General features: G+C 35.9%; 1 protein-coding gene across 4 annotated transcripts in view; it reads left to right on the top strand.

The window, feature by feature from the left end:
• Nucleotides 1–25430, top strand: part of CDK17 (cyclin dependent kinase 17) — a 90821-nt gene that overhangs the window by 42683 nt on the left and 22708 nt on the right. For all 4 annotated transcript variants that reach the window (XR_013773956.1, XM_079303543.1, XM_079303541.1 and 1 more), the window contains 2 exons: nt 5812–5976; nt 11830–11963. Coding sequence is in view for 3 of the 4 variants with exons in the window: in XM_079303543.1 (XP_079159669.1) it covers nt 5812–5976; nt 11830–11963 (299 nt within the window). In the remaining variant the exon portion in view is untranslated. The remainder of the gene's footprint in view (nt 1–5811; nt 5977–11829; nt 11964–25430) is intronic.

Genomic DNA, 25430 nt, shown 5'->3' with positions numbered 1-25430 from the left:
CAGGCACAAAGATTCATTCATACTTAGAATATGGAACATGCCTGGATTCAATCCCCATTCTATACCCAAATCACAAAAGCTACGTCTCCAGTATGTCTTACTTTGATTAGAAAATCTCCATGTATGTATTGCAACTTTATTTATATGAATTTAAAATACATATTTATGTGGTTTACATGTCCAAAATGGATAGTGGTTGTGGAATCAAGCATTTTTTTGCAGATATACTCAGCTCTGTCACAAATGTTTAAGGGAAGATGTCACCTTGTATGATTCATGATTTAATTCTTTATTAAAGCTAGTTGAAGAAAATACCACAGTAAAATTTAGACAGTGAAATCTGAAAAACAGCTTGGTCTTTTTGTCACATAATAGAAATACTCATGGGAAATAAAAAAAAGATAGTTGAGTATGCGATAAGATATATATTCATAAAAAGTCTTTTAAAATGCATTTACATTCCCAATGAAAATACTTTCTTTCTTTAATCCACCATCTGACTGACATGTGACAGTATGTCAGTTGCTGGGGCTTTGCAAAGAAATGCCAGGCAATTCTGCACCTCTCTGGAGCTCAGCTTAAGTAAATCCAGTTAAGTAAATCCAGCACAGGAAAGAAAGTGGTAGTGTGGGTCTTTGTTATCATAGATAGATGAGGAGAAGATAAATTGAAAAATTGCTTAACTCAAGAGTAATTTCAGGTCAAGGTTTGTGGTTAGTTTAAATTGCAATTAGGAAGAAGAGGAGGCATCTTTATAAAATTATTGGGTTTAGTTAATTCCTCTGACAGATTTCTTAGTTACATACACTGCTGTTCTACTTGACTCCGGTAGTTTTCATAATTATGAAATTTTAAAAAATCATTTCCACTTATGTTCAAATATATATTTATGCCACTTCACAACTCAAATGAATTTTTATTCTGGTTTTTGTACGTTTGCTAGCATTGGTGCTGGCATTATTTCAAACTTAGCAAAGCTATGGTACCTAACTGGATACAGTGTTTTCTTAAAATAATGTGTGTGTATTCCAAAATGTTTCATAATCTAACAACTCTTAAACCTTTATTAAGCCAGGGTGATTGTATTTTGAACAATGTTTTCTTTGAACAGTACTGTTGTATTTATTTTGGGTTATGTCAATAGTAACAGAAGTTTAAATGATAGAATGTGAGAAGTGCAAGAAAATGTTCCAAATTATATAAAGGGTTAGGTCAGCACTCACCAAACTTGGACATGGAGTATAAACAGTGCGCAGTCACTGTGCTGCTCAGTGTGCTGCTCAATTTTAAACCTTACTGAAGGTGCACACTTAAGCAAGGTAACATGGATGTGGCATTTTAAAAAAGGGGTGTGCATTTTTATAGATAAAAAACTAATGTGCATATGTAGATACACTTTTTTAAAGGGTGTCTATTGCAAGAAGTGTTCAGGGACAATGAAAAGAAGATATGTGATCAACCTGTAGATCAGTATCATATTTATAAATATTCTCATTGGATGCTTTTTAAGTTTTTTCACACTTTTAAGACTAGATTTGCATGATAGTTTAGTAGGCTGCCTAAGAAATGAGATTTGAAATGGTATTCCCTTAAAGATGAGTCCAAGTTTGCATGATGCTGTAGCCAAAATACGAAGAGAGTATAATAACAACTGATGAAATACAATTTAAAAAGAACCACTGAGAAGTCTCTGTTTCAGCTTGTTTTCCATATCAGGTTGTTTTAGCAGTTTGAAGTTAAAGATTACAGAATAGGGTGAGGAAAGACAGCTGGAGATAAATGGTTGATAGACCCTCTATTGGAATGGTTGTGCCAGTGACAGCCAGCACAAGTGAAGTGCCCAGGTGCTGCAGAAGTAATGTGCTGTAAGGACAGCTGGAATTCTGCATATCTGTGCTGAATGACATTTGAGGACGAGTCCAAGATTAGAGCCTGAAGTACAGCATAATTTCCCCAGTGTGCTGTATCTGTTTCTAGCTCAGAGACTACTGAACTAGGCAAGTCTCTGTGTGGTTAGTAACCCTGAGCAGATTGCTTGTTCAGTCTCCCCTTGAGTCTTGCAAGTTTGGTTAGTTTTAGCATCCTGTGGTGGGGTTTTGCACAGAAGAATCATTTTGTGTGCAGTATGCAACCTGCCATGGCTGGCTTTTTCACTTTTGTGCTGACGTAGGTGGTGGATGTAGTGAATTCCCGGGTGCACTTCTCAGCCCTCCTCTGAGCCTGGGTTGCATCATGCTTCTGCTGTTGTAATCTAGCTGAGAGAGGAAGACCAGATTTGTGCATGATCTCAAAATGCGATAGATCCACACACTTGGAATTTTTTAGTGTCTTTTTACTCACCTTTTAATTTCCATCATTCATTTTGCCTGTCACTGAATATTAAACCAACAGCAGCATGTGGTTACTAAGTTTGATTTACCAAGTATAGTGACACTAAAGTAAGGGATGTTTGTGAGTTTTATATAGGGGAAACATTTTTTTAAAGGTAAATCAAACCTATAATCACAGAAATAAAACTTCAAGAAGACATTTTTATAGGCATATGTAGTAAAGGCATGTAACTTTTACAGTTTTAGATGCCCTTTATTCAAGGCCAAACAGTTGACTAAACTCTCACCGTATAGCTACAGTGTTGTGCTTTAAATATAGTGATTCAGTGTTTTAATAATTCTGGAAAAAAATGAAGTGAATTAAATGAAATTGTAACTTCAAATGGCATACTTGTGGGACCTTGGAGAGAGAGAGAGTTAAGTAGGTCTTTTCAAAAGCACTTTATTTTACTCCTGAATCTCTTAAATGCATGAAAACTGTAATAAACAGTCTTGTAAATTAATTTCCAGCAAGAGTTTGCTTGATCATATTCAATATTTGTTCCAGCTCTTGGCTGTTGTTGTCACAATTGCAGGGAGGAGGTAACATAATGAAGAATTCATGCAACCGTTTCTTTAGAAACTCTTAACATACAGCAATGCATACTGAATTGTTTACAGCAAATATATTTTGCAAAACATAAACCTCTGTGTTATATCATCATATGCTGTACAATCCCTCTTTTTGTAAATTTACATGTATCAAGATTTTAAACCCATTTATAAACAAGTAGTGTTAATACTTGTCTTAGTCAAAAATACAGTGTTGTGCGAGTAACCTTCACTTCATTGTCTGCCAACAGTTGTGCCTGTCCTACTACATGACCTGAATTATTGTTGCAAAATTTTATAATGGGCTCCACAATTTAGTACAGTACTTAGGACAGTGAAGGAGGTAATAGTTGCCTATGATGGCAAAAGTTATTTCTTATATAATTGGATCTTATAATATCAACCATTAATCTTTTGTTTTTATAAATTTACTTATTAATGCGATCTGTATTTATCCTTATATTTGAGCTGAATTTTGCTTATGTTAGGATATTTTAAGAATATTGTTTTAAACTGTGATGCATCCAAATTTACTGGCACTGAGAGGAAAACAGATTTTTTCATAATCATCTCTGTGTATCCTGCTGTCATGTTAGTAATGAACATAAAATTCAATCTCTAAATAGACATTCAGTGTATTCATAAATTCTCTTACGTACTGCACAGTTCATGAAGTTAGATTGCTTTTAGCATGAGTAGGCAAAACCCATAATATACAAGGTATTATTCATTTGTTTGTCACTGTGTGTAAACTCAATGTGAGGTGTTTAGGCTGGAAACTTAAATTCAAATCAAATTAGCAAGAAAGTTGGAAAGCAAAAAGCAGATGTTAATTTATCAAAAGCAGTAGTTGTGCTGAATGTGAACCTGTGTCCTGTCACATGGAAGTAGTAATAGATTCTATTAAAAATTGAGGATTTTGCTGCCTGCTGCCCTAGGGTAAATCTGCTGTTAAAGGCATGTAACAAGGAACTTGGTACCACTCTTAAGTCAGAAGGGTGATGCAGACTATTGGAAGAGAAATAAGCATTTGGGACAGAAATATGCAGAGGTTTGAAGACCCTGGTAATACTTTTCAAACATACACACAGATGTATAGTGTATTTTTCCTCATGGTCACCCACTCCAACACTGTGTTTATGAAGGATGCTAATGAAAGGATGCAGGCAGGTTTGTAACAGTGCTGACATGTCTTTTCTGTTTTTGGCTTGCAGCATGGATTTATTTTTTTTTTCCCCAGGGCTTTTCTGTTTTTTCCCTGCAGCAGCTGAGTTAATGTTTTTGGTTTTTCTGTCTCACTGTGTTATGTTTATATGCAAAAATTCCTTGCATAATTATTTTTTAAGGTCATTGACCTGTCCTTGGGTAATTCTGTCTGTGTACTTCTGTCTCTGCTTCAAACTAATCATAATAATGTATCTAGAAGGTTTTTATATATGTGGGGAGGGAGGGTGTTCCCTTCAGGATCCTGTTTTCCTTAGGTTATTAGGCATTTGTTTCTGTTCCTTTCCTTTACCATTGAAATTCTGCTTTCCATAAAATATGGAAATATTTTCTATATAATAATTCTCCTAGCTATATTATTCTTACTCCCTTTTCTGGAAGGGAAAGCAAGTTTTGGGATCCCTGCATGTGGATATATAAGGTGGAGTGATGAATTGGCATTCCTGCTATTTCAGACTGCTCCCTGTCCCATGAGGCACGAGTGGCTCCAGTGGGTGCTGCTCTCCATTCAGTAGCACTCACACTGTGGTTGTTCAGTGCATGGCTGCTGCCTTTTCTGTCTTCTGGCTAGTACCAAAGATGAATCTGTAATGTTAATAAGAGTCAAATAATGGGAAAATAAAACTACTTGAATCTCGGCTGTTCTTTGGGCATAGCTTCTGTTCCTTTTCCTAGTATAGGGAGAGTGCTTGCATGTAGCTGCTAGATGACTCTGATCTCTTTTCTGAAGTGAGAGCTTCTCCTCTTTATTTTCATGTATGAATGACTTCATTGGTGGTTCTGCTAAATCCACTGTTGTGACAGTCAATGCAAGTGGACCTCTGTTCTGCTTCTTATGGGGTTAAAAAAAACCCTCATGTTTTCAGAGTTAGCCTGCTTCTGGGGTCATGTCTGTCCTTGAGGGCTAGTCCATGTATGAGGAGTCAGGTTGCTGAGGGAACATAAAAACCCAAATTCTTCTCACAGTTGTAAATGAGATTTAAAAATTTCTAACATTTCATTCTTTTAGAAGGTGCTTATCAATGATAGTAACATTTTTTAAAAAATCTCTGTGAACCACCTGAAATACAATCCAGTCGAAAGCCAAATTAAAAAAATTAAATGCTTAATTTTTCTGATACTCTGTAAGTTAATAATTTTAATTATGGCATGACAGGTCTGGGAGATATAGACAAGTATGGTTACTTCTAAAGATCTCCAATGGCAAGGCTTTGGTACTAGTGACCCACGAGAATTTTGAGGGGGAGAATATTTTCGAAGGCTTGTAGTTGAATTTGCTCATCACAGTTGATATAACAGCTCTCCTGTTTAAAAGTAAAGATGAAACATTGTGCAGTAAGATAGAAGGAAATTATTCTTCTGGTTTTATTGACGTTCTAAGACTGTATATTCAGGGTATTTACTTATTTACTTGTCCAGCAGCAGAATGACAGGATTTAGTAAAATTAAATTTGGGTGATACTTGATGCCATGTTTTGTACTTGTTTGTTAATAGAGAAATGGCCATAGTAGAGTGGTCTGCTATTAGCATGAAAGATAATTTTACCAGACTGGTGATTTCCTGTTTACTAACTCTTTTTTTCCTTTCTTTGTTTTTTCTTCTGGCATGTTCCTGACAATCCTCCTTGCTTGTGGCAATGAATATTTTGATCCTTGTGAACTGTAGAGCCCATTGTGAAGAATGGCAGGCCTCCAACGTCCCACAGCATGCACTCATTCCTCCACCAGTACACGGGATCCTTCAAGAAGCCCCCGTTACGGAGACCGCACAGCGTCATAGGGGGCAGCCTCGGCTCTTTCATGGCCATGCCCAGAAATGGCAGCAGATTAGGTAATTTCCTGCATGGTTCCTTTACATTAATTTTTCTGTGAAAAATGATGTTAGTATTGATTTGTAGCAAGAGGTACAGATACTCTAATGCTTTGATAAATCTCTGAGTGTGCAGTAGTTTTTTTTTTTGAAGTTTGAGAAATTTGTTCTTAAGGCATTGAATGTCTCTTCAGATTTTCAGGAAGAAAGCTCTTAGAAGAAAACATAGAAATCACCTATGAATTTTTTACAAGTTTAAAATTTACAAAAGTAATGAAATACTCTTTCTTAATACTTTGCAAGGAGCAAGAAGTACAATGCATGTAATACAAGAAAACAGGATAATCATATGTGGAATTTTAAAAGAACTGATGTATTACTTATTATTATAGAGAAAAAGTTTTTTTCAGTGACAAATTAAGGCCACTCAACTATAATTATCTTTTTGTTGTGGTCCTGAGATATATTTGTGCTTCCATGAGGCAAATAAGTTGCAAAATATTTTTTCTTCTTAAGGCAATTTGTCATGTTGCTGCCTCCAGTCACCATTACTGTTTTATCCTGCTTTTATGTTATTTTAAATTATGCTTAATTAATTGATACTAGAAAATGAGAGCAAGCCACAGCTTAATTAGAATTTTATTATTTTTTTAATCTCCTGTCCTCCTTTAGAAATGTGATAAACTGATCTCTAAGATTAGGCTATGGATCTTCAAGATAGTAGTCAAACCACTTATCCTCCTCTGGTGTAATACCACTCAATATGTTCAAAAAACATGCCTTTTAACTGCTTGAGTTACCATTCCAACTGAAAAAAAGATGTACATCCTTTTGAATTTACTCAAGGAGCTGTTGCTATATGATATATGTAAACTAAGTACAGGAGAAGCAAAGACATGCCTGTACTTTCTTACTTGTGTGTTGCCTTTAATAACAATTTGTAATTTTTTTAAAGTAGTGTATAGATGTACTTACAGGGTGTATCATGGAATCACAGAATGATTTGGGTTGGAAGGGACCTCAGAGATCATCTAGTTTCAACCTCTGCCATGGGCAGAAACACCTTCCACCAGGCCTGGTTGCTCTGTATGTCTGTATTAAACACCTCTTTTTGCTTTGGATATGGTAATGCCTTTTTTTAAACTCCTTATTTGATGGAAATACAAGTTACTTGTGCATGTTATCTAGAGGTAAAAAACCAGGGAGTACAAGTATGTGCAATCATAATTCCTCTTTCTGCTCCTTTTTCACATCTTTCTTTCTTTTGTTCCTGCCATATGAGAATGGTGATTACTCATCAGGAAGCTGAGATTTTCCCTGTTGGGATAATGACATCAGAAACAAAATAGTCAAATATGCTGCACTGCTTGAGACTTTCCTTTGCTTTCTTCATTGACCCTCTTTTCTTTACAGTTTTTCCTCTATTTCATAGGTAGAAAAGTGGTATCAGAAAGATATCCTTGAAATATTGTAAAATCATGGCAGATAAAGGATGGGTTTTTTCGTTAAAGAAAACCAGATTAAATTGAGACCTGCCACAAGTGCATCTTCATGCTGCCTGTGTTTGAATGAAGCTATTGCTATAAAAATTGATAGAGAAGCCCTGGAGGGTTTTGGTGCTTTATTTGCTTTTTGAGCATTGAACTTGAGTTTCTGCAGGTTGTGATAATGTGTAAAATCCCAAAATATTTTAAAAATAATTTCTAGTTGGAAATTCTCTGTTAGCTTTGTTTTGTAAAATGCTATGTAATGGAAAAGTTTTTGAGCCATGCCTTTAAAAAAAAAAAAATAGCAATTTTTAAATTTAGTATTCAGTTACCAGGATGACTTTAAATAACAGAGCTGATTCCCAGACCAGATTGTGAAACTACTGAATGAGGGTTTTGCTGATAGATTTTTTTTTATTTTTTTTTTCTTTTTAGTTCACTTGTATCTTGTACAGTCTTGTACCTCTGTAAACATTTAGCTGCTGCAGTCCATGATGAAGCCAGAGCTAATAAACCTTTTTTGGACCTGACCCGGCTGAATGCAGAACAAATCAGATTGACCTTGTTCCATATTTATATTAATTTCACCTCTGGGGAGGCTCCTGGAATGTGCAGAGCTAACTGAAACTGGCCCTGCTGGTGAACTGCAGTTACAACCAGGAGAGAATTAATCCTTGCTTTTGCCAGTTGTATTAATGCAGTTATGGAGAAGTTTTGTTTCATTGTCATGAATATCATTTGAAAAGAATGATGTTTCCATACAGCTTTCATAGTTCAGTAATGGTAATGGCCAAGGCACTTTCTCACTATGGCCTTCCTCAGTTTGAATTATGTGATCACTGAAATTAATTGTACTATGTAGCCACTTCATAGGAAAGTAAGCTTTGCAAGTCACATGGTTTTGGGTTTTTTTAAATGTAATAAATTGAAATAAGGTGGAAAGATCATGAATTCTGGCTCAGTGCTAATTAGTGACTTTGATTATGGCTCACTTGGAGGAATTCTCGTTTGCTGCACCATAGGTTCTCTGTATTAATTTCTTCTGTGGTGCATTCCTCACAGCTGAAATGAGGACACCCTTTTCCTTTAAATGTACTTCTATAGCTTCCCTTTTATACTGCAGTCATCTACATCTAGCTTTTTATTACATGGCCATTCTGCATATTTAATAAGACATGTAGAGTACATTAGAATAAACATCTCTGTAAGAGAATAGATTGGTATTGCAGTGAAAGCAATTCAATACGTTATTGAATGTTTAAAACCTCTGAAGACTATGTAAGCAAGCTTTAATGCTGGTAAACTTGTCTATAGAAAGGCTTAGAGAAATTGGGGAAATAGTTGCATGGTTTTCATCATTGCTTATTTAAACATCATTGTGCACCTGTGTAAAAATGATTAAAATGTCTGGGTTAATGCCTTAGTCTGGGGTATATGCCATTAATATAATGAACATAAGGCTCTACTAATGCCTTTTTAATGAATCAAATAAAAGGATGCATTTATATCAGATGATAACACAGTCAAGTTATTTTTAAAAAGCTTAAAATTATATCTGTTTAGAAAATAATTAAAACATCTGCAAACCCTTGTAGATAGAAGCAGTTGGATATTTAGCCCATTGGAAATGCATGTGCTTAATGATACATATTTGGTTGCCCCAGCCAGTATCCTGCATAAACCCTCTTGGTTCTGTGTATGTGGCTTATCCAGACTTACCAGAATTAATCATATCACAGTGGCATTCAAGTTATCATCTTATATAAGCCTGAAAGTTCATTTTTAGACCTGAGTGGTACAGACCCTCTTTGTCTTCCCATTCCTGATTTATAAAGAGCACAATCTCCTTGCAGCTACATTATCTATCCCAAATGTATGGGTTTGTGTTACTAGTACTTGAGATATTGCTTAGTTGTGTGTTATTACATAGGTGTAATGACCTTTGTCAACTAGGGTGCTCTGTGTTGTTCTGAGCACTGCATTCCAATTGTCTTTTTTAACTAGTAATTTCAGAATACAAATGCTTTTGTGAATTAAATGTGAAAAATATGACAGTATCATTCCCATAATTACTTTATTTAAAATATCAGTCTCTCTAAAAAAGAAATTATGTCATTTCGCCATGGTTTAAAATGCAGTACTACTTTAATTTTGCTGGTTTTTATTTTGTCAGATTGCTGAGATAACTGTCCCTTGCCTAGCTTCCATAAATAAACTAGACTTTGGGTCCCAACCAATGGGTTATTCCAACATGAAGATAAATAGATTTGGGAGCAATTGTCAATAGCTGTTTCACTTCATTTTACTAACAGAATCTCAGGAGTTGTAATTGCAAAATTGGATTACATGACCTCTCAGAAAAGTATTTTAAAGCAGAGTTTTCATTAAAGAACCCATATGCTGAGTGTATTATTATACCAGATATAACAGTGCTGGCATAACAGCTTTGCTGCAAGTGGTGTTTTCAATAATGCTTTTATATTACTAAAATTAATTTTCTGCAGTTTGGTAGAGATTTTTTAGAAGATAACTGTCAAGTCCCTACAGAGAATAAGACATTTCTTAGAGAGTTAGCAAAAGAGAGTCACATTTTTTCTGCTTGGCTTCAAAACCAAGGCTGATCTTTAGGAGCCACTGTCTGAAAATCTTTTGCTGTGGTTCAAATTGCCATGCCTTTAGAAGCACTGATGAGTATTTAGCTTGTTCGAAATCAGAAGATTGCTTATGATATAAGGAGTGCAGGATTTTATTTTTTTAAATTTAATCCAAATCTGAGCATGATTTGCAGGGAAAATTCTGATTTGGTGTGGATTTTTAATAGAAATCCAATATAAATATGCATCGCTGCTGGAAAACTTGGTTTGTGTGTGAGCTGCATGCTTTGTTTGTGTTTAATTACAGTAGTTTGAGTTAAAATATGTGTTGCTAGTAGCTTAGAAATTAATCTTTGTTTTTATATCCATTCTGTTTTCCATAAAAGGAATTTGTTTGTACTGAGGACGGATTTGTTCCTTTGAAGTGTGCATGATTCTATGTGAGCCAAGCTAGACAAATATTTTAGAAGATGTGCAGATAACAAACATTGCCCTAATGGCTTTCTTTTTCCCTAGAAAATCCAATTTTCTTGCTTTTTGAAGGTGGTGAAAATTTGCAGTTTCTCTTGGTTTTTGGGGGCTTTTTTAAGTTGCTGTAATGCTTTGCAAATGTTAACTACTTTGTGTGTTGGTGGTGAGGCTGAATTGGTCTCTGTGTTTTGCTAATATTGGCATGTTTTAGGGATAGAGTTCTAGGATTTTTAGTTGCTCCTCAGGTTCTCTTACATGTAGAGGATAATGATTACTAACAAGAATCAGGAGACAGTGGGGAAACTGGTGTCTTTTGAAACACCTACTTTTTATGTATAGCTGTTGAATTTCTGGAGTAATTTTGGAGTTCACGTATTTCGAAGTTGATCATGAAGCATTACTCATCGTGAATTGCTTGTATGACCAATTTCCTTTGTGTTCTTTTGCAAATCATTTGGCTCTTTATGCTATAATGGCACTGCCTGGGTTTTCTTTTGTTCACTACAGTGTTTGTCTCCAAAGTGTGAGAAGTTTTTGGTGCTTAAAAGTAATACTATATGCATATGGATGTGTATATGTAATACACATAAGCTTTTATGGGCATAAATCTTACGGATTTTAAAATTAACAATTCCAGTTGACATGAAGATTCTGCATCACGTAACCCAAGCAGTTAGGTAAATTTCCTCCATAAGGTCACAACTTTCACTTAATGGCTATTAAAAGTCAACCTGCTGAATGCACTTTTGTGTTGTGGGCCTTGATGTAGATGGTTATAATACATCCCCTGACTTCATATGTGGGTGCTGGGGAATTTTGTATTTGAAGCTTCTGTATTTTTAATTTCTGAAAACACTGCTATGCCTCTTCATATGACTTTTAAGCTTTCTGAAGATACTTTCAGATTACCAGCATTAGTAGTCTGATTTGAAAATATTAATTATTCTCAGTAATGTTGTATGTCCAAGAGCAGCTAAAAGAGAAATGGTACAGAGAGATTTTAGGAACTGAAGCTGGGAGAGGGACTTGGCTTTTGGAAATTACTGTTGGGATTGGAATGTCTGTCTTTCGTTTTGGAAAACTGAGTTCTGCTTCAGTTCAAATTAAGTTTGCATAGAATGCTTATAAAGTAATTCTGTTCATTTTGTGGTTATTACTGAGCCATAAAAAGTATGTATCCAGACTGCCATGGCTGTGGTGAGTCTTTGAATCTGCTGTGTAACTCAGTGCACAGTAATGATTCAATTCTTTTCCATCTGTACGAAACAGCTGTTTGATGCATTGCTGTTTAACTATTTCCAATTCTTTGGATTATTTTTAAGATATTGTTCATGAAAATTTGAAAATGGGATCGGATGGGGAAAGTGACCAAGCTTCTGGAACGTCATCTGATGAAGTTCAGTCTCCCACAGGAGTTTGTCTCAGAAACCGGATACACAGACGAATCTCAATGGAGGTAATTCACTTTTCATATAAGGATCATTTAAATTGTCAAGAGAGTTGAGGGTTGCTTTAATTGTTTGTTGTAACTGGTTGTCTTCGCAATTAACTGTAACCAACCATTCTGCCATATATTTAATGCAGAGAGCATTGTTTTAATGCTATTTAAACTTGCCTCCATTTGTCACACAGAATGGTGGTTACCTTGCACTGTTTTTTAGCTGTTAATATTGAAAATCTGAATACATTTTGAAACTTGAATTTTTGGGAGGAATTTCTTAAGTGTAGCATTTGAATAGCTTTCTGTTGCATTGTGTGCAAGCCACTGAATGTATTCAAGAAGATATATGGTTTAGACATTTTTTGCTTAACACTGTTTTCTAATCTTTGCAAAACTAATGCTACAGCAGCAGCAATGGTCCTGACTGCTTCAGCCTTTTCCTCTCTTCCTGTTTTTTTTTCATGAACGGAACTTTACAGGATGATAAACAAAAGGAGGAAAAGTACCTTATGAATAACTGTGCACATAATTTCCTTTATTTATGAGTCTCATTATGAATACTAGCCACCCTTGTGCTTGCTTTGTTGTCATTTCCCTTGGTGAACTAAAACAGAACACTTCCCTTTTTCTAGAGTGCATAAAAGGTGCAGTTACAATGTCTTTGTTACAGAAGCATGTAGAATTTTGTAGTTGCTGCTTTATGGTATACATGACAATGAGTATAGCTGTGGGATTTTGAATCTTCATTCAAGGCCTGCTATCAAATACTGTATTGGGAAACTGGTTTGGATAAGTTACAGAAGGGTGTACATGCCAAAAATTTTTTATTTGTGAGGCATTCTGTAATGCTTGGAATTCCAAGACTCCAAGCGTATAGTGCAGATACGATTTCAAAAATATGTGAATTAGCTGTATTAATTATTTAGATAGTTTCTTGCACCTGGGAGGTTTTGTATTCAAATTCCTAAATTTCTTTGTTATTTGATCTAAGAGCTTTGTTCTCCCAGCTTTGCTTGCTGAAGTTTACTTGAGAGAACAAAGGTAGGTTTATTGGCTTGTGCAGGATACCTAAATTAGGGAAAAAAGTCATTGTGGAAACCTGCTTATCAGAATGTATGCTGGAGAAACTAAAAGTCAAGGAAATTATTTAAAAGGATTATTTCCTTTTTGTTCATTGTCTGTTTCTTCTCCATTTTGAAATGCATATTTAGAACAGGAAAGAATCAAAGAAACTAATGATTCATAATGAAATTAACAAACTGAAATGGAAATCTATCAAGTCTTCCAGAGAGGGCTAAAACGATTGAAGGATTCTCTTTGGTATTGGAATTCAAGAACTCCAAAATAAATTACTAAAGAACTCAGGAATAGTAAAGGTCAGGAAATTCCTGTGTAATTTTTCAGGTTTTGGGGTTTTTTTCAAATAAAAGCATCTTTTAATTTGCATCTTTAATTTTAAAACAATTCTAATATTTAAGAGGCTTTGTGAAGCTTTTCGGTTTTTGTTTATGGAATGCTAATTTTTTCACTTTCCTCCAAATTCCAAATGCTTGCATCTGACTGTTGGAACTAGCCTTGCTTGTTCATTGATTTGCTCAGTCAATGAGAAAACAAATGGTTTTTTGGCATCTATTCATGTAGATTCTGTGAGAATCATAGTGTTTCCCTCAAATTACCATAGTATTGGTACAGTGACTTTCCTGTAAGATTCCATGCTCATGTGTGCAGACAGTCCCAGTTCCGAATTTTGAGAATGAGTTTTTGGTGGACTTAAGTTTGCTTTTTACAAGTAGTAGATTAGGTTAGACTTGTACCTGTTTGTGTGTTCCAGAGGGAGGAAATACAGCAATTGCACAGTTTTGGTTCAAATATCTTTTAATGAGAATCTTTTCAGTCAACTTTCTCATTTCCTAAGTGAAAAGGCTTTAAGTGATTACATTGTCTGCATGTTTTTTCCTCCTTCTGTTTATCCCATGGGTCATTTTTTGTCAGTTTTGACAGATGGCTAGAAATCTCAGATTCTAATTCTCTATTAATTTCTGTGAAAAAAGCTCTGCATAGGGAGACAATTGCTAATACATTCACTGCTAGTTAAAAACCACAATATTCACTAAGAGTTGAGTTGCAAGATACAAGTCCACAGAAGACCCAGTTTTACTCATTTTGCTCTTTGTGGAATGGGATCACTTGCTTCCTTGACCTTTGAGGGAACCAAAGCAAGATGTATTTCCTCTTGTAAAGAGTTATGCCTGTATGCCTTGTGGGATTTGTGCCATGGAGCTGGCTGATACAGTAGTAGCAATGTGATTATATGAAGAGAAAGAAACTATCTGTGTTGTGAAGTCAGTTTATATTATTTCAGTTTTATTTTGATGGCTGGTGGGGATCTCTTGTCTCTAGATATTGGGTAGCCTGAGGACATATTCCCTTTATAGCCATTTGGGATGAGTTATAGATGTGTGCTGTACATCACAAGTTGGAGTAAATTGGTACATGTGTGACAGAATGCTTTTGCTGTAGTCTGCTGAAGTCATTAGTCTCAGCTGAAATCCATTGTAGAATGTGTTTGATTAAACACACACAATTGGATAACCAGATAAAGCAATATTCCTTGTTCCTCCTCACTAAGAGGAATGTGCCTGTCACACAATGGCTGTGTCCTTTCTTGTGTTTAGTTTGACCAGTATTAGCTGTATTTATAGTGGTTTTGAACAGAGTTTCGTGGTTATGTATGTTTGGTTGTTTCTGCTGAATTGACAGAAGTCCTAATTCATTTTGAAGGTAGCTAACCAGGTAAAGTTGAAACCTTGACACAGTCCTTTTTACTTGTAAGAATTATGTATATATAACCAAATTTTTTATGCTGAGCTTGAACTTCCTCTAAAATTCTGAAAATTAGCAACCCAAACAGGTTTTATTAAATGCTTGCTAAAAAAATGCATACTGTACTCAAAGAGCTAATTAGCAAAAAAAATTTTTAAATTAAAAAATTGTTATTCCTGACATATTTTGTCCATTAGAATACATATTCTCATTTTTAGTGCTCATCCCCACTGCAGTTAAATAATGAATAGCTATAAATAGAATGTTGTCAAAGAGAAAACATATTCTCTGCTGCAGAATATGTGAAAGATTCTGTTGGGAAATAAAACTTGATCTTTCTAAAATTTTCATATAGAGAAATACAAAATAGTGGAGAGAGAAATGAAAAATGTATTTGTTATAGCAGAATCTCCATAGCAATAGAAAGCTGAAATTTCATAACCTTAAATGATCTTGCTTTAGATAGAAAATCATCATACTGAAACGCAACCTAAATATGAAACATTTTAAATATGAAGTGGTGATAGTGCAGTGATAAAGAATCCTGCTCTGCAGTGGAAAGTCTGCTGGGGTGGAAACTTTCCATGCACAGTAGCAGCCATGGAAATACCAGCTTTCATTCTGTGATATCCACCCCCCACCCCCATTCCCCCATCAGTTATAATTTAGGCCAGCATGACAGGGAGATGATAATGTGGTTGTTTCTGAATTTGACAACGCTGCAGTTGTGGTTTGAGATTGGGGGTTTTTTAATGATTGTTCCTTGTTATCATGTGCTTAGAAGACAAAGAGAAAATACCAGTCTCATTGTGTTGCCTAGATAAAGTTTATTCTGCCTGTAATCCACAGGCTACAAATCATCAGTAAAGCAGTTGCTTTTGCTTTTTGCTTTTTCTTTCTCCTTCCTTCCACTTGTTCAGACAGAAACCATGCTGACAGTAGGTGTGAGCATCTATTGTGTGAAGAGCTTGGCTTCAAACAGCTGTTAGGCTTTAATTAAAATGTCTTCTACTCATGCTAATATTAATGATTATTTACTAAATCAGTAAAATTGTTTATCACATGAAACAGATGGATGGAATAATTTTTTCAAGTGGATGGAATAATTTTTCAGCAATACAGCTTAAGAATGTCTGCACATATATCTCTATTTTAAGTGCAGGTGCTTTTGTCATGCAGTGAGAAACACCTCCAGATCATGGAACTGTAGCTTAAAGCATTTTCAGTTTGATTTTGCTGGAAAACTAGTAAAGCATTACTGTAAATAAAGAAGTAATGCATTAATATAAATTCATGTTACAAGCTGTAAGTGTTCACTGGAGGCCCTGTGCCTGTGCACTGAATAGTGAGTGCATCATTAAGAGCTGTGGTGGATAAAAAATAAGGAGAAACATTCTGTGCAAATTGAAACATCTGTTTCCCTTTCCCAGAAGTCCAGGGTCTGTTAGCTGTCTTAGCATGTGAACTGGCAGAGAGCCATAACCCACTGTTCACCAGCCTGTTTCCCAGATACTTTATCCTGAGAAACAGTTCTTATCCATCTGACTGTCACATTAGTGACAGAAGTGTGCTCCAGATCAGACTGCTCCTGCCACACTGCTATAGGGTATAATTCTCCCCTAGGAGAATTAACTGCAGGGGTAGTACTTGTGGATGAACAGAAGAAAATACAAAGGCTGTGAATTGGTGCTTTAGGCAGGTGTGTGTTGTGATGGTCACCTTCCAAAAATAAGAATGAAGATGAGAAATAAGTTTTTGTGAGCTTCACTCTTCATCAGGGTGTAACTACTTATGGGGTCTTGACACGAGCCTGAGTAACTCAACATGTTGTTAGTCCACCTGGGCAAGTGTACCTTCTTCTAAGAAATATACACAAAATTTATTGATGTTTCAGCTGATAAAAGTGTTAAGAATTTGTTCATAGGCTTCAGATTAGATTGTGATTCATAGGTCCCCATTCTCATATGCAAACTCTCACCTCTGTTTGATTGTTTAAATGCTTGAACAGCAGACAGGATGCAGTACTGATGTAGGCTTTTGGTCAGGGACAGTACAGTATTTTCTTCTGCCTTAGTGTTGGAAGCAGGAAGCCACTTTATCCAAGATAACCTGAGCATTCAGCCCTAGATATCTTGCCATCCAGGAGGCTTCCTTGTATACCAAGCAGGCATTACTATGTGGGGCCTTCTCTGAGCAAGGTTTCTTCCTTCCCCCTTTCTTCTGTGCTTGACAGCTACAAAGCCTCTCTCTGCCCTATTTACTGGGTTTGCCTAATTTGCTTCTCTCTGACTCCTGCAAAAGCAGTGGCTTCTTTTCTGATTGTCACTTCTATGAATCTAAGCACGTGATCACCTACCAGAAGATTTCAGTACTAGAAAGAAAAAAAAATGAAGCTGAATATAATCAAGACTTCTTTTGATTTTCAGTGGTCACTGTACTATCTCCAGTGTCATGCTTGTCTCATTTTTCTCAACTTTTTTCAAGGTTACACTAGAAAATATGTTACCATTTTTATAAACACCCACTTTCATGTTTGCATGACCCTTGGTGATTTCAAAAGCCCCCTTCTAAAAACCCAAGTGCATGTTCTAAATATGATTTTGATTAAGGTGATGGACTTTTTATCTATTTGATTGGCAGACTGACACTGCAATAAGAAAAAGAATTTCAGCTTAGATAACAGATGAATTGAACATGCCTTTTACTAGACCTTTTTAAAGGGTAACTGCCTTTGCTATTAGCAATTAACACTTCTTTTGCCCTTCTTTTGTGAACCTTTGTCATTCTGGTGCTAAAGTTCTTGCATTCCACTTGCAGATGCTCCTTTATAAAAGTTACTGCACTTGGCAAAGTTCTTTCTGTAAGGATGGAATATATGCTTTTTTGGTTTTGTGTCTTGATGACTTGTATTTTCTTTAGGTTCCATTTAGGGGTAGTCTAGTATCACATTGGATGTGTTCAGTCATCTATCAAACACATCTCTCATAATCACAGAAATGCATCAGATGAGAAGTCAGTAATGGCTTGCAGTTTCATACCCTGTACTCCAGGAACACTTTTGTCCAGGAAGGTCAAGTTTGCCATTTTCATATTCAAGAAGTTACTTTATTTTTAATTAGCCACTTTTTTCAAGGGACTTAGCTTTTGGTACTTCAGGCATTGTTAGCATTAGTAATTAATACTACATGAACTGTTTTAAAGATCCAAGTTTATGTGTCTGCAGAGGTGTGTTCTGTTTCTCTTTTTCCTTCCTCTTGGCCTCATTTTTCTTACAAGCTGATAGCCTACACTACCTTTTTTCTTTCGGGTAGTTTCTCTTGCTGCTATGTTATAGAAACTGATGGAAACATACAAGAATCTATGTTTGAAAGTCAGAAAGGTGTAGTAGCAAGTGAGAGCTTGCTTTATTAGCTTCTGTTTCTGCCCAGCACCTACCATTGGGTCAAACAGTCGCAGACCCTGAATTTCAGCAGGGTTTATATTGAGGCTGATGCTACAGACTGATATCTTGAAAGCTGATAATTTAGCAGGCAAACAAAATCAGACATGTTATTTTTATGATTGTTATTATTTTTCATGTTCTTCCTCATATTCTCTAAATTTACTACCTGATAAGCTTTCTGAAGCAATAAAATAATAACAAAACAAAAACCAAACCAAAACAAAAAACCCCAGAGGAAAAAAACAACTTAAAAAAACCAGAAGAATTTTGAAGTGTTTCTGGTATAATCTGTCACAAGTTCCCTGTGTATTTATGTACTTGCTGAAAGGAAAGTTAATATCTCACATTTGATTTTCATTTCTCCTTTCTCATATTTTTCAAAACTGATTTTATGACACATGTATTTGGTTTGGTTTGGTTTCATTGGTTGTGAATAGAAGCTCCTGGAATGCAGTTTGTGAACATTGTGTTTGTGCTGAACAGTTCAAACCTTTCTCTTTAAAACTATTGGGAGAGATTAAGTAAATAAAATAACAGCATGTGGGTTTGGTTTTTTTTTTAAATGTGTGAAAGAGCAGGTTTTTTTCAGCTAGTTGGTAGCCTAAGCAGCCATATCCATGAAATGAAAATTCTCACTAGAAATATTTTGAAAAAGAAAGTGTTCAGAATTCTTAGTTTTTGGCCTGTAATTCTAATTTTGTGCCTTTAAAAACATTAATTGTTGCAAATACTACTAAGATGCTTAGCACATTTCCTAAGGTTTTCATGGTGCTAAAGTAAATAAAAACAGTAAATAAAATCTGCTTGCAATGCTATTTTCTATGCTTTTAATTTTTATATTTTTTATATTTATTTCACATTTTTGTGGGCCATAGCTACTCTAGATATTGGCAATAACATCTTTCAGCTACTGGCAGTAAAGTCCTTGCTTTGTTGGTTGATGATAGTAGATGTGCTGGGAAAATGTGACACCTAGTCCCAAACCAGAGATTTCACCCTCGAATTTGTAATAACAATATTTCACTGATTACACTTGGCTCCTTGTCTTTGCCTGGCATGTCAAAATCCAATCTGGCAAACCGTGTTTATGTTGGGCAGGAGCCAGAGAACATGCATTGTCTGTGGTCAGTGGTATTTCTTCTGAGTCTGGAATGGCCTGTGGACTCAATCTCTTGATGAAATCCCTGGAACTCCCTTAACATATTTGGAGAAAACCTTTTGATTTAATTGATGAATGAATTCCACCGTATTTAGGGTTGATTCTGTCCCAAATTTATAAAAGCCTCTTGCTTCAGTACTCAAAATTGATGCTTTCTTAAATCATGTTGCCTTTCAGCAGGCTGACTGAAAACCAGCACAAGTTTGTGGTGAGATCTAGCATCCTTTCTATATGGATCTTAAGATTGTATTTTCGTTATTGCTGCTGACAAAGAAGAGGTTCTTTGATTTAGCAGATTAGTAATTCAATAACTGTGATTTAATGTTTTCAGTAAAACAGTAACAATAACATTCAAGTATAAAGGAAAAGTGTAAGATTCAGACATAAATCACACTGCTAGGGCAAAAAAAAAAAGGCACTTTATGCATCATAATGGAATTTATAGCTAAACCCATCAGTTGTGTGGGGGAATGATGATGGCTTTATATACATATAAGGAAGACCAGTATAGATAACTCATCCCAGCTTTTAAAATAGTCATTTTGGTTACAGTAACTGAAGCCAATTTGTAAAGGTATTAAAATAGTATGCTGCAAGGATGCTGTAGGTTTCTTTTGGTGCATGTGTCTGCTGGTGTTTTTCTTCAAGACCTTGAAGGTCTACAGAGTTGTAATCAAATAACAGTTTTTTACAAATATATTCTCTGGTTTGAGATTGGTTTGGGGTTTTTTTTTTATATTTACTTTTGCCTCTAGCAGTCTTGTTGCATGTCATAATTCTGTAGAGAATCCAGTTGGCTTCAATTGTGCTAACTGTCATTTAACAAAAATGCACTGAAATTTGATAAGGCAACCTTCAGAAAAAAACTCCACATGGTATCTGATACTAAAATGATACAGTAGGCACATGCTTAGAAGTTGTATATTGGAATGTTTAAATTCTTACTGACACAAACTAATGTCTTAAAATTAATTCATTTGCTTTGTGTATCATGAGGTAGCACATAAAACACATTCTTAGTTAAAATATGCAAGGAAAAATAGTGTAAAAATTTGGTTGGTTTTGGAGGTGCTTCTACAGTAAGCATGTAATGAAGTTGAATTGTGTTGCTTAGAGGGTTTTATGATTTTAGATGTCATTAAGCATTCTCCAGTGAACAATAGCACAATGACTTACTAGTGAACAGCCTGTGGTTGCAGCTGAGATGTCTCACTGGTGCTCAGTAAAGCTGGTGAGAAGGCTAATTCAGACTGATGCTTACACAAGAGCATTTTCATTTGATCCATAGTGGATTGTTTGGGCCATCAGACTGATGTTTGTAGACTTAGATGAACAATTCTTTTTTCTTTTTGAGACTGTAACAAAGTTTCATGGATGGAATTTAGCAGAATCAACTCTCCAAAAATAAACTAAAATTTAAGGGAGTGGTGACCAGCAAGTTGTCTGTTGCCATATAGTAAGTGCATACCTAGAGCAATGGTTGGTCTGGAAATGCAACTCACCAATAAACATAATAGCCAAAGCAATAAGGATTGGTATATAATGATGCAGCTTGGCAGTGTTGTCATCCACTGACAGAGACAGCTTCCTACTCCCCTTGGCTCCTAATCTTGTATCAGTGGATAATTAGTTCCTTTGTTTGGAAGGGGTGGTTGTCAAACTTTCTTACACCCAGCCCTTTCTCCTCCAGGAGCAATGGGAACATCTGGCCACAGGCAATGAAATACAGCCTTTGGAGACACTTAGCTGTTATGTTTGCAAAATGAAACATTCCATAAGAGTGAACTGAGGCTGATGTTTATCAGGGTTTTCCCTTCAAGTTTTTCTGAAAAGAGGCACAAATCTTCCTTTTCTTGCTGCAGTGGCAGCTGTGAGTGTGGTAGCAGTCTGAAATGGCCTGTCAACTCAAAGATTAGCAGCACTTGTAGTCCATTAGGTAAAAGACATCTACTGTTTGAGCAAGAAAGGAGCACTCTGCAAATTGGCACATTTGTTACAGGTTAAAATAAAAGTAATCTGGTTTTTGGTTTTGCTTTTTGAAGTGTAGTTAAAATTGAACTTGGAAGACGCCAGCAATCCTTCCCTGGGGCAATTTTTTCTGTTTCATCACAAATATTTGTGTTTATTGTTTAAATGTGCTATGTAAGTCAAAGACACAATGACTTGAGTTGACAGAAGGCAGACTAAAAAATGTGAATGTTTCAAGTTGCTTCTTTCTAGAGCAGTTTTAATGTGTAGAGTTCAAACCTTGTCCATCCTGAGTTAGAATCATCTTTGTCAACTTCAGTGAAATTAACTGAAGTGTGTAGTTCAACTTGGCCAAAAAAAAATAAAAAAGATGAGTTAGGGAAATCCATAAGGTTTTATTTGTTGTAATACCTGATTTAAAGTAGAAAAACTAAGTGTTCTTTTCACAAATAAAAATAGGTTTATTCTGTAAAACAATTTACTTTTTTTGACAGGATGGAAGAGGAGTGAAAATTACCTGTTGGTCAGGAATGAACTTCCTGAAAAGTGTCACAATGTGGCACTGTGTAGTATTAAATGAGTCAAGTCAGGCGATTGCCAAAGGGAATAGCTGGTAAATTTGTATTATGGAAATAGGAGATGAGAAAAGGATAGGTAGCTGCAAAAAAGTTGATTGTCAGAGGTGAGAAACAGAATGTGGTAACAAAATTCTAGTGTTGAAGTCTTGTGAATGATTTACCATGGGTGGCAAGTAAAGAAGCTGATGTTTGCAATAGTATTTTAGTCCATCCAGAAGAGGACCAGAGGTAATGAAATAAAAAAAAAGTTAGGATTTTTGAGATTTACTTATATGTGCAAAAAGCAGGCCAAGTTTGGGGGCAAAGTTGTATTTTGTTTATTTGTTTGTTTTTCCTTTAGAACACAGGTTTGTTTATATAAAATGTCAAATTGCTCAGCTCACAGAACTTGCAGAATTTAAGTTGGAATTGCAGTCTCCTTTTCTTGTGCCCAAGTGTAAGTAGTCAGAACTTCCACATCAAGTTACAGCAACACAGTTGGATGTTAGCCAGATGAAAGAAAAGGCTGGACAATGTGAAGCTCTTCTTAGAACATTTGCTGTAGCTGGCATTAGAAATAGATGATAAAGATAAGCACAAGTTAGGGCAGTTTATCTCCATGGAAAACAAAATGGTATTAGTGTCACAAGTGCTTATAAGTTTATCTGCCATGAAGCTTAGTAGGACAAATATGAAACTCATTTCAGAGAAGTGATAAGAATAGGTACATTTCTCTGCCAGTAATACCAGTAGTAAAGTAAAACTGAGAATTGCATTGCATATGAGGGTAGAAAAAGTGTTTTTAAGTTGGAGGAGAAGGAAAATGCCACAAGCATTCCTGTTCCCCTAACAAATCAAATGATGGCTGAATATGTTCTCCAGAGTATAATCTGGAACTGGATCAAAAAGTAGCTCATTAAATAACATACAGTTAACCACAGGCATTTGATCATACAGAGCACCACATTTATTGAATACTGATAGATTTTTTGTAAGTTGACCCTAAAGATAAGTATAAAAGAATTAACTAGAAAATGCTGTGAATTTACGAAAGCTTTTTCATAAATGAGACTTCATTTGGAAAAATAAATCCTAAATTATATACAAGAAAGTAATATAGTTTCAATTTTCTAAACGATTGTTTGTTTTACCTGAAGTACTTTGTTGCCCCTAAAAGCTAATGTTTGCATTCCAGTCAACCTTTGCTTCTTAGGAGTTATAAAGAAATGTACCCAGATTCTCTTTCATAGTTGAGGGTCTGTGTACACCACTTACACACCTGTTATGTTTAAAAAAGGATACATAAAACAACATAACATGCTACTAATTTACTACCTTTAAAAATTTAGAAGATTTATAAAAGGATGCAAAAAAGTGTTAAAAAAGGACGTTTGACTCTGTAGTATTGACAATCTCAAAGAGCCTAGGGAAAGTTCAGTCCTGCCACTAATTTTACATGTTACCTTGTGACTTCTTTAAACAGCATTGTAGCAAAATAATAACCAAAAAGTTTTTTGGTTTTTTCTTCACACCAAAACAGCAGCAAGCCATGTGGTTTAGAGGAGCAGGTTTAGCTGCTGTTACAGCAGCAGTAGCAGGATTGCAGTGGGATGGCTGCAGGAGCAGCAGAGGGAGGAGATGGGGATTGCATGAATCAGGGACACAACGCCAGACCACGAAGGCTGCTCAGCACCAGCAGGGAAACAGGTTGATTCCCCTGGGCTTGACAGCTGACCCAGCTGCCCAAAGGGCTATTCTGTGCCATCTGAATAGCAATAGTCAGCAATAAAACCTGGAGAGGAGGGAGGAAGGAGGACAGCTGTGGTTGTGGCATTTGTCTTCCTCTTCTTGAGCCACGTGCATGCTGAAGCCCAGCTCTCTGGGAAGCAGTTGGAGACACCTGTGTGCTGATAGGAAGCTGTGAATCAGTTCCTTTTCCCATTCTGCTAGGGCATGCAGCTTTTGCTTTCCCTGTTAAACTGCTGTTACCTACTCCCACAAGTCTCCTCACCATCCTTCAGTCTTTTCTATGTTTTGTGGGAGCAGAGAGTGAGCTCTCCACTAGGTGTAGCAACACTTGACTCTTCACCAGGGTCAGCCCATAGTGGGAGAACAAGTGTCCTGCTGCCATCAGATAACCAGGCTGCCAGAGTGTCAGTAGACTACCTGCTCTTGAACACATAAGGCTCAAATTTGGTAGGTGTGTGGTAGTTCTTGCTTTTCTTTTATCATTATCTCAGTTAAATTAACCAGTTTTTTCAGCTGTGTCAGATTGATGTAATTTTAATTTCCATTTTTTCTATTTAGCCACTAGGAAATGTTGTGCTTATTCCTCTCATGCACGTCTAATGAATCCCCTTTCATGTTATCATGTAGCATTTAATTATAATTGCTTGCTTTTCCCAAGAGGTGGTTGCTTCAATTGCAAAAACTGAGAGAAATTAAGGTGGTGCAGACAAATACGACAATAATTTCCTTCTTTCAGGTATTTTGGTTTGTAGTCTAAATTACTTTCTTCAATTTTGTCTATTATAGGGAGTTAGGTAAAAGAAAATTGTAATACAAAGAAGACTTCTTATATGTAATTCTGTGATCTTTCGAATATTGGTGTTATAGAAGGTTTCTGGCTGGTAGGTAGCAATTTTAATGTGTGGTTTTTAAAAGGAAGTCTTGGCTTGGTTGACATTCTAACATAGCCAAATAAGCATGAGTTTTGGAAGTATAGTACTGTAAATCGGTGGGAAGAATAATTTATGAATTACCTACTGCAGTTTCCATGAAACCATCACGGTTTTCTCATAGAAAACAACCTTTTTTCAGCTCAAGAAAGTTAAGGAGAATAGATACTGGTTTTATTTTATTTATAACATGGCAAAAATTTAGGCTTTCAGCACTTAATACTACTTTCTTTTTTTTCCTGAGGGAAGAAAAATGTATGTCATGTATGGTCTGCTTCATTGCAAATGTAGGGAAAGAAATGTTACTAACATCAGGTATTCTAATTCTAAAAAAAAATGTCTCCTTTTCCCTTCAGCTTGTGGTATGTTGATCAGGGCTTTTTTTAAAGAAAAACATTGCAGGGGATGGAGATGAGAATTGATATTTTATGTAAAAGTGAATTACTTCTTTGGAGGGCGGAGGGGGTTAGAGAAAGGCCAAAAGATTTTGGCCTTTGCAGCAGTAAGTACTTAGACTCAAACTGTACTGTTTACTGTGGAGCACCAAATGTAAGTTTACAGCTCAGGGTCTTGGTTTAGAGCTGAGGATGTCACATGAATATCTGAAATAAAGTCATGGGGCCTATTGTAAAAATGACAGAGGCAGAGGTTTTGAGATTGAAAAAACCAGGAATTCTGTAATAGACTTACATCTACTTCCATTATCATATTTTCGGTGCCTAAAATATTTTCATCTTGTTTCTATGGTAGCTGGGCTTCAAAGTAATGAATTCTTTGTAACTGTGTAGAATCTTAGGCTTGCTTTGTTTCCCTTATCCTCCATGTGAAAAGGTGCATGTTTATTGATGGTGGGCA

This window comes from Erithacus rubecula (assembly GCF_903797595.1).
Source record: "Erithacus rubecula genome assembly, chromosome: 4".
In the NCBI taxonomy this organism is placed as follows: Eukaryota; Metazoa; Chordata; class Aves; order Passeriformes; family Muscicapidae; genus Erithacus; species Erithacus rubecula.
This window is presented reverse-complemented; position numbering and strand designations above follow the sequence as displayed.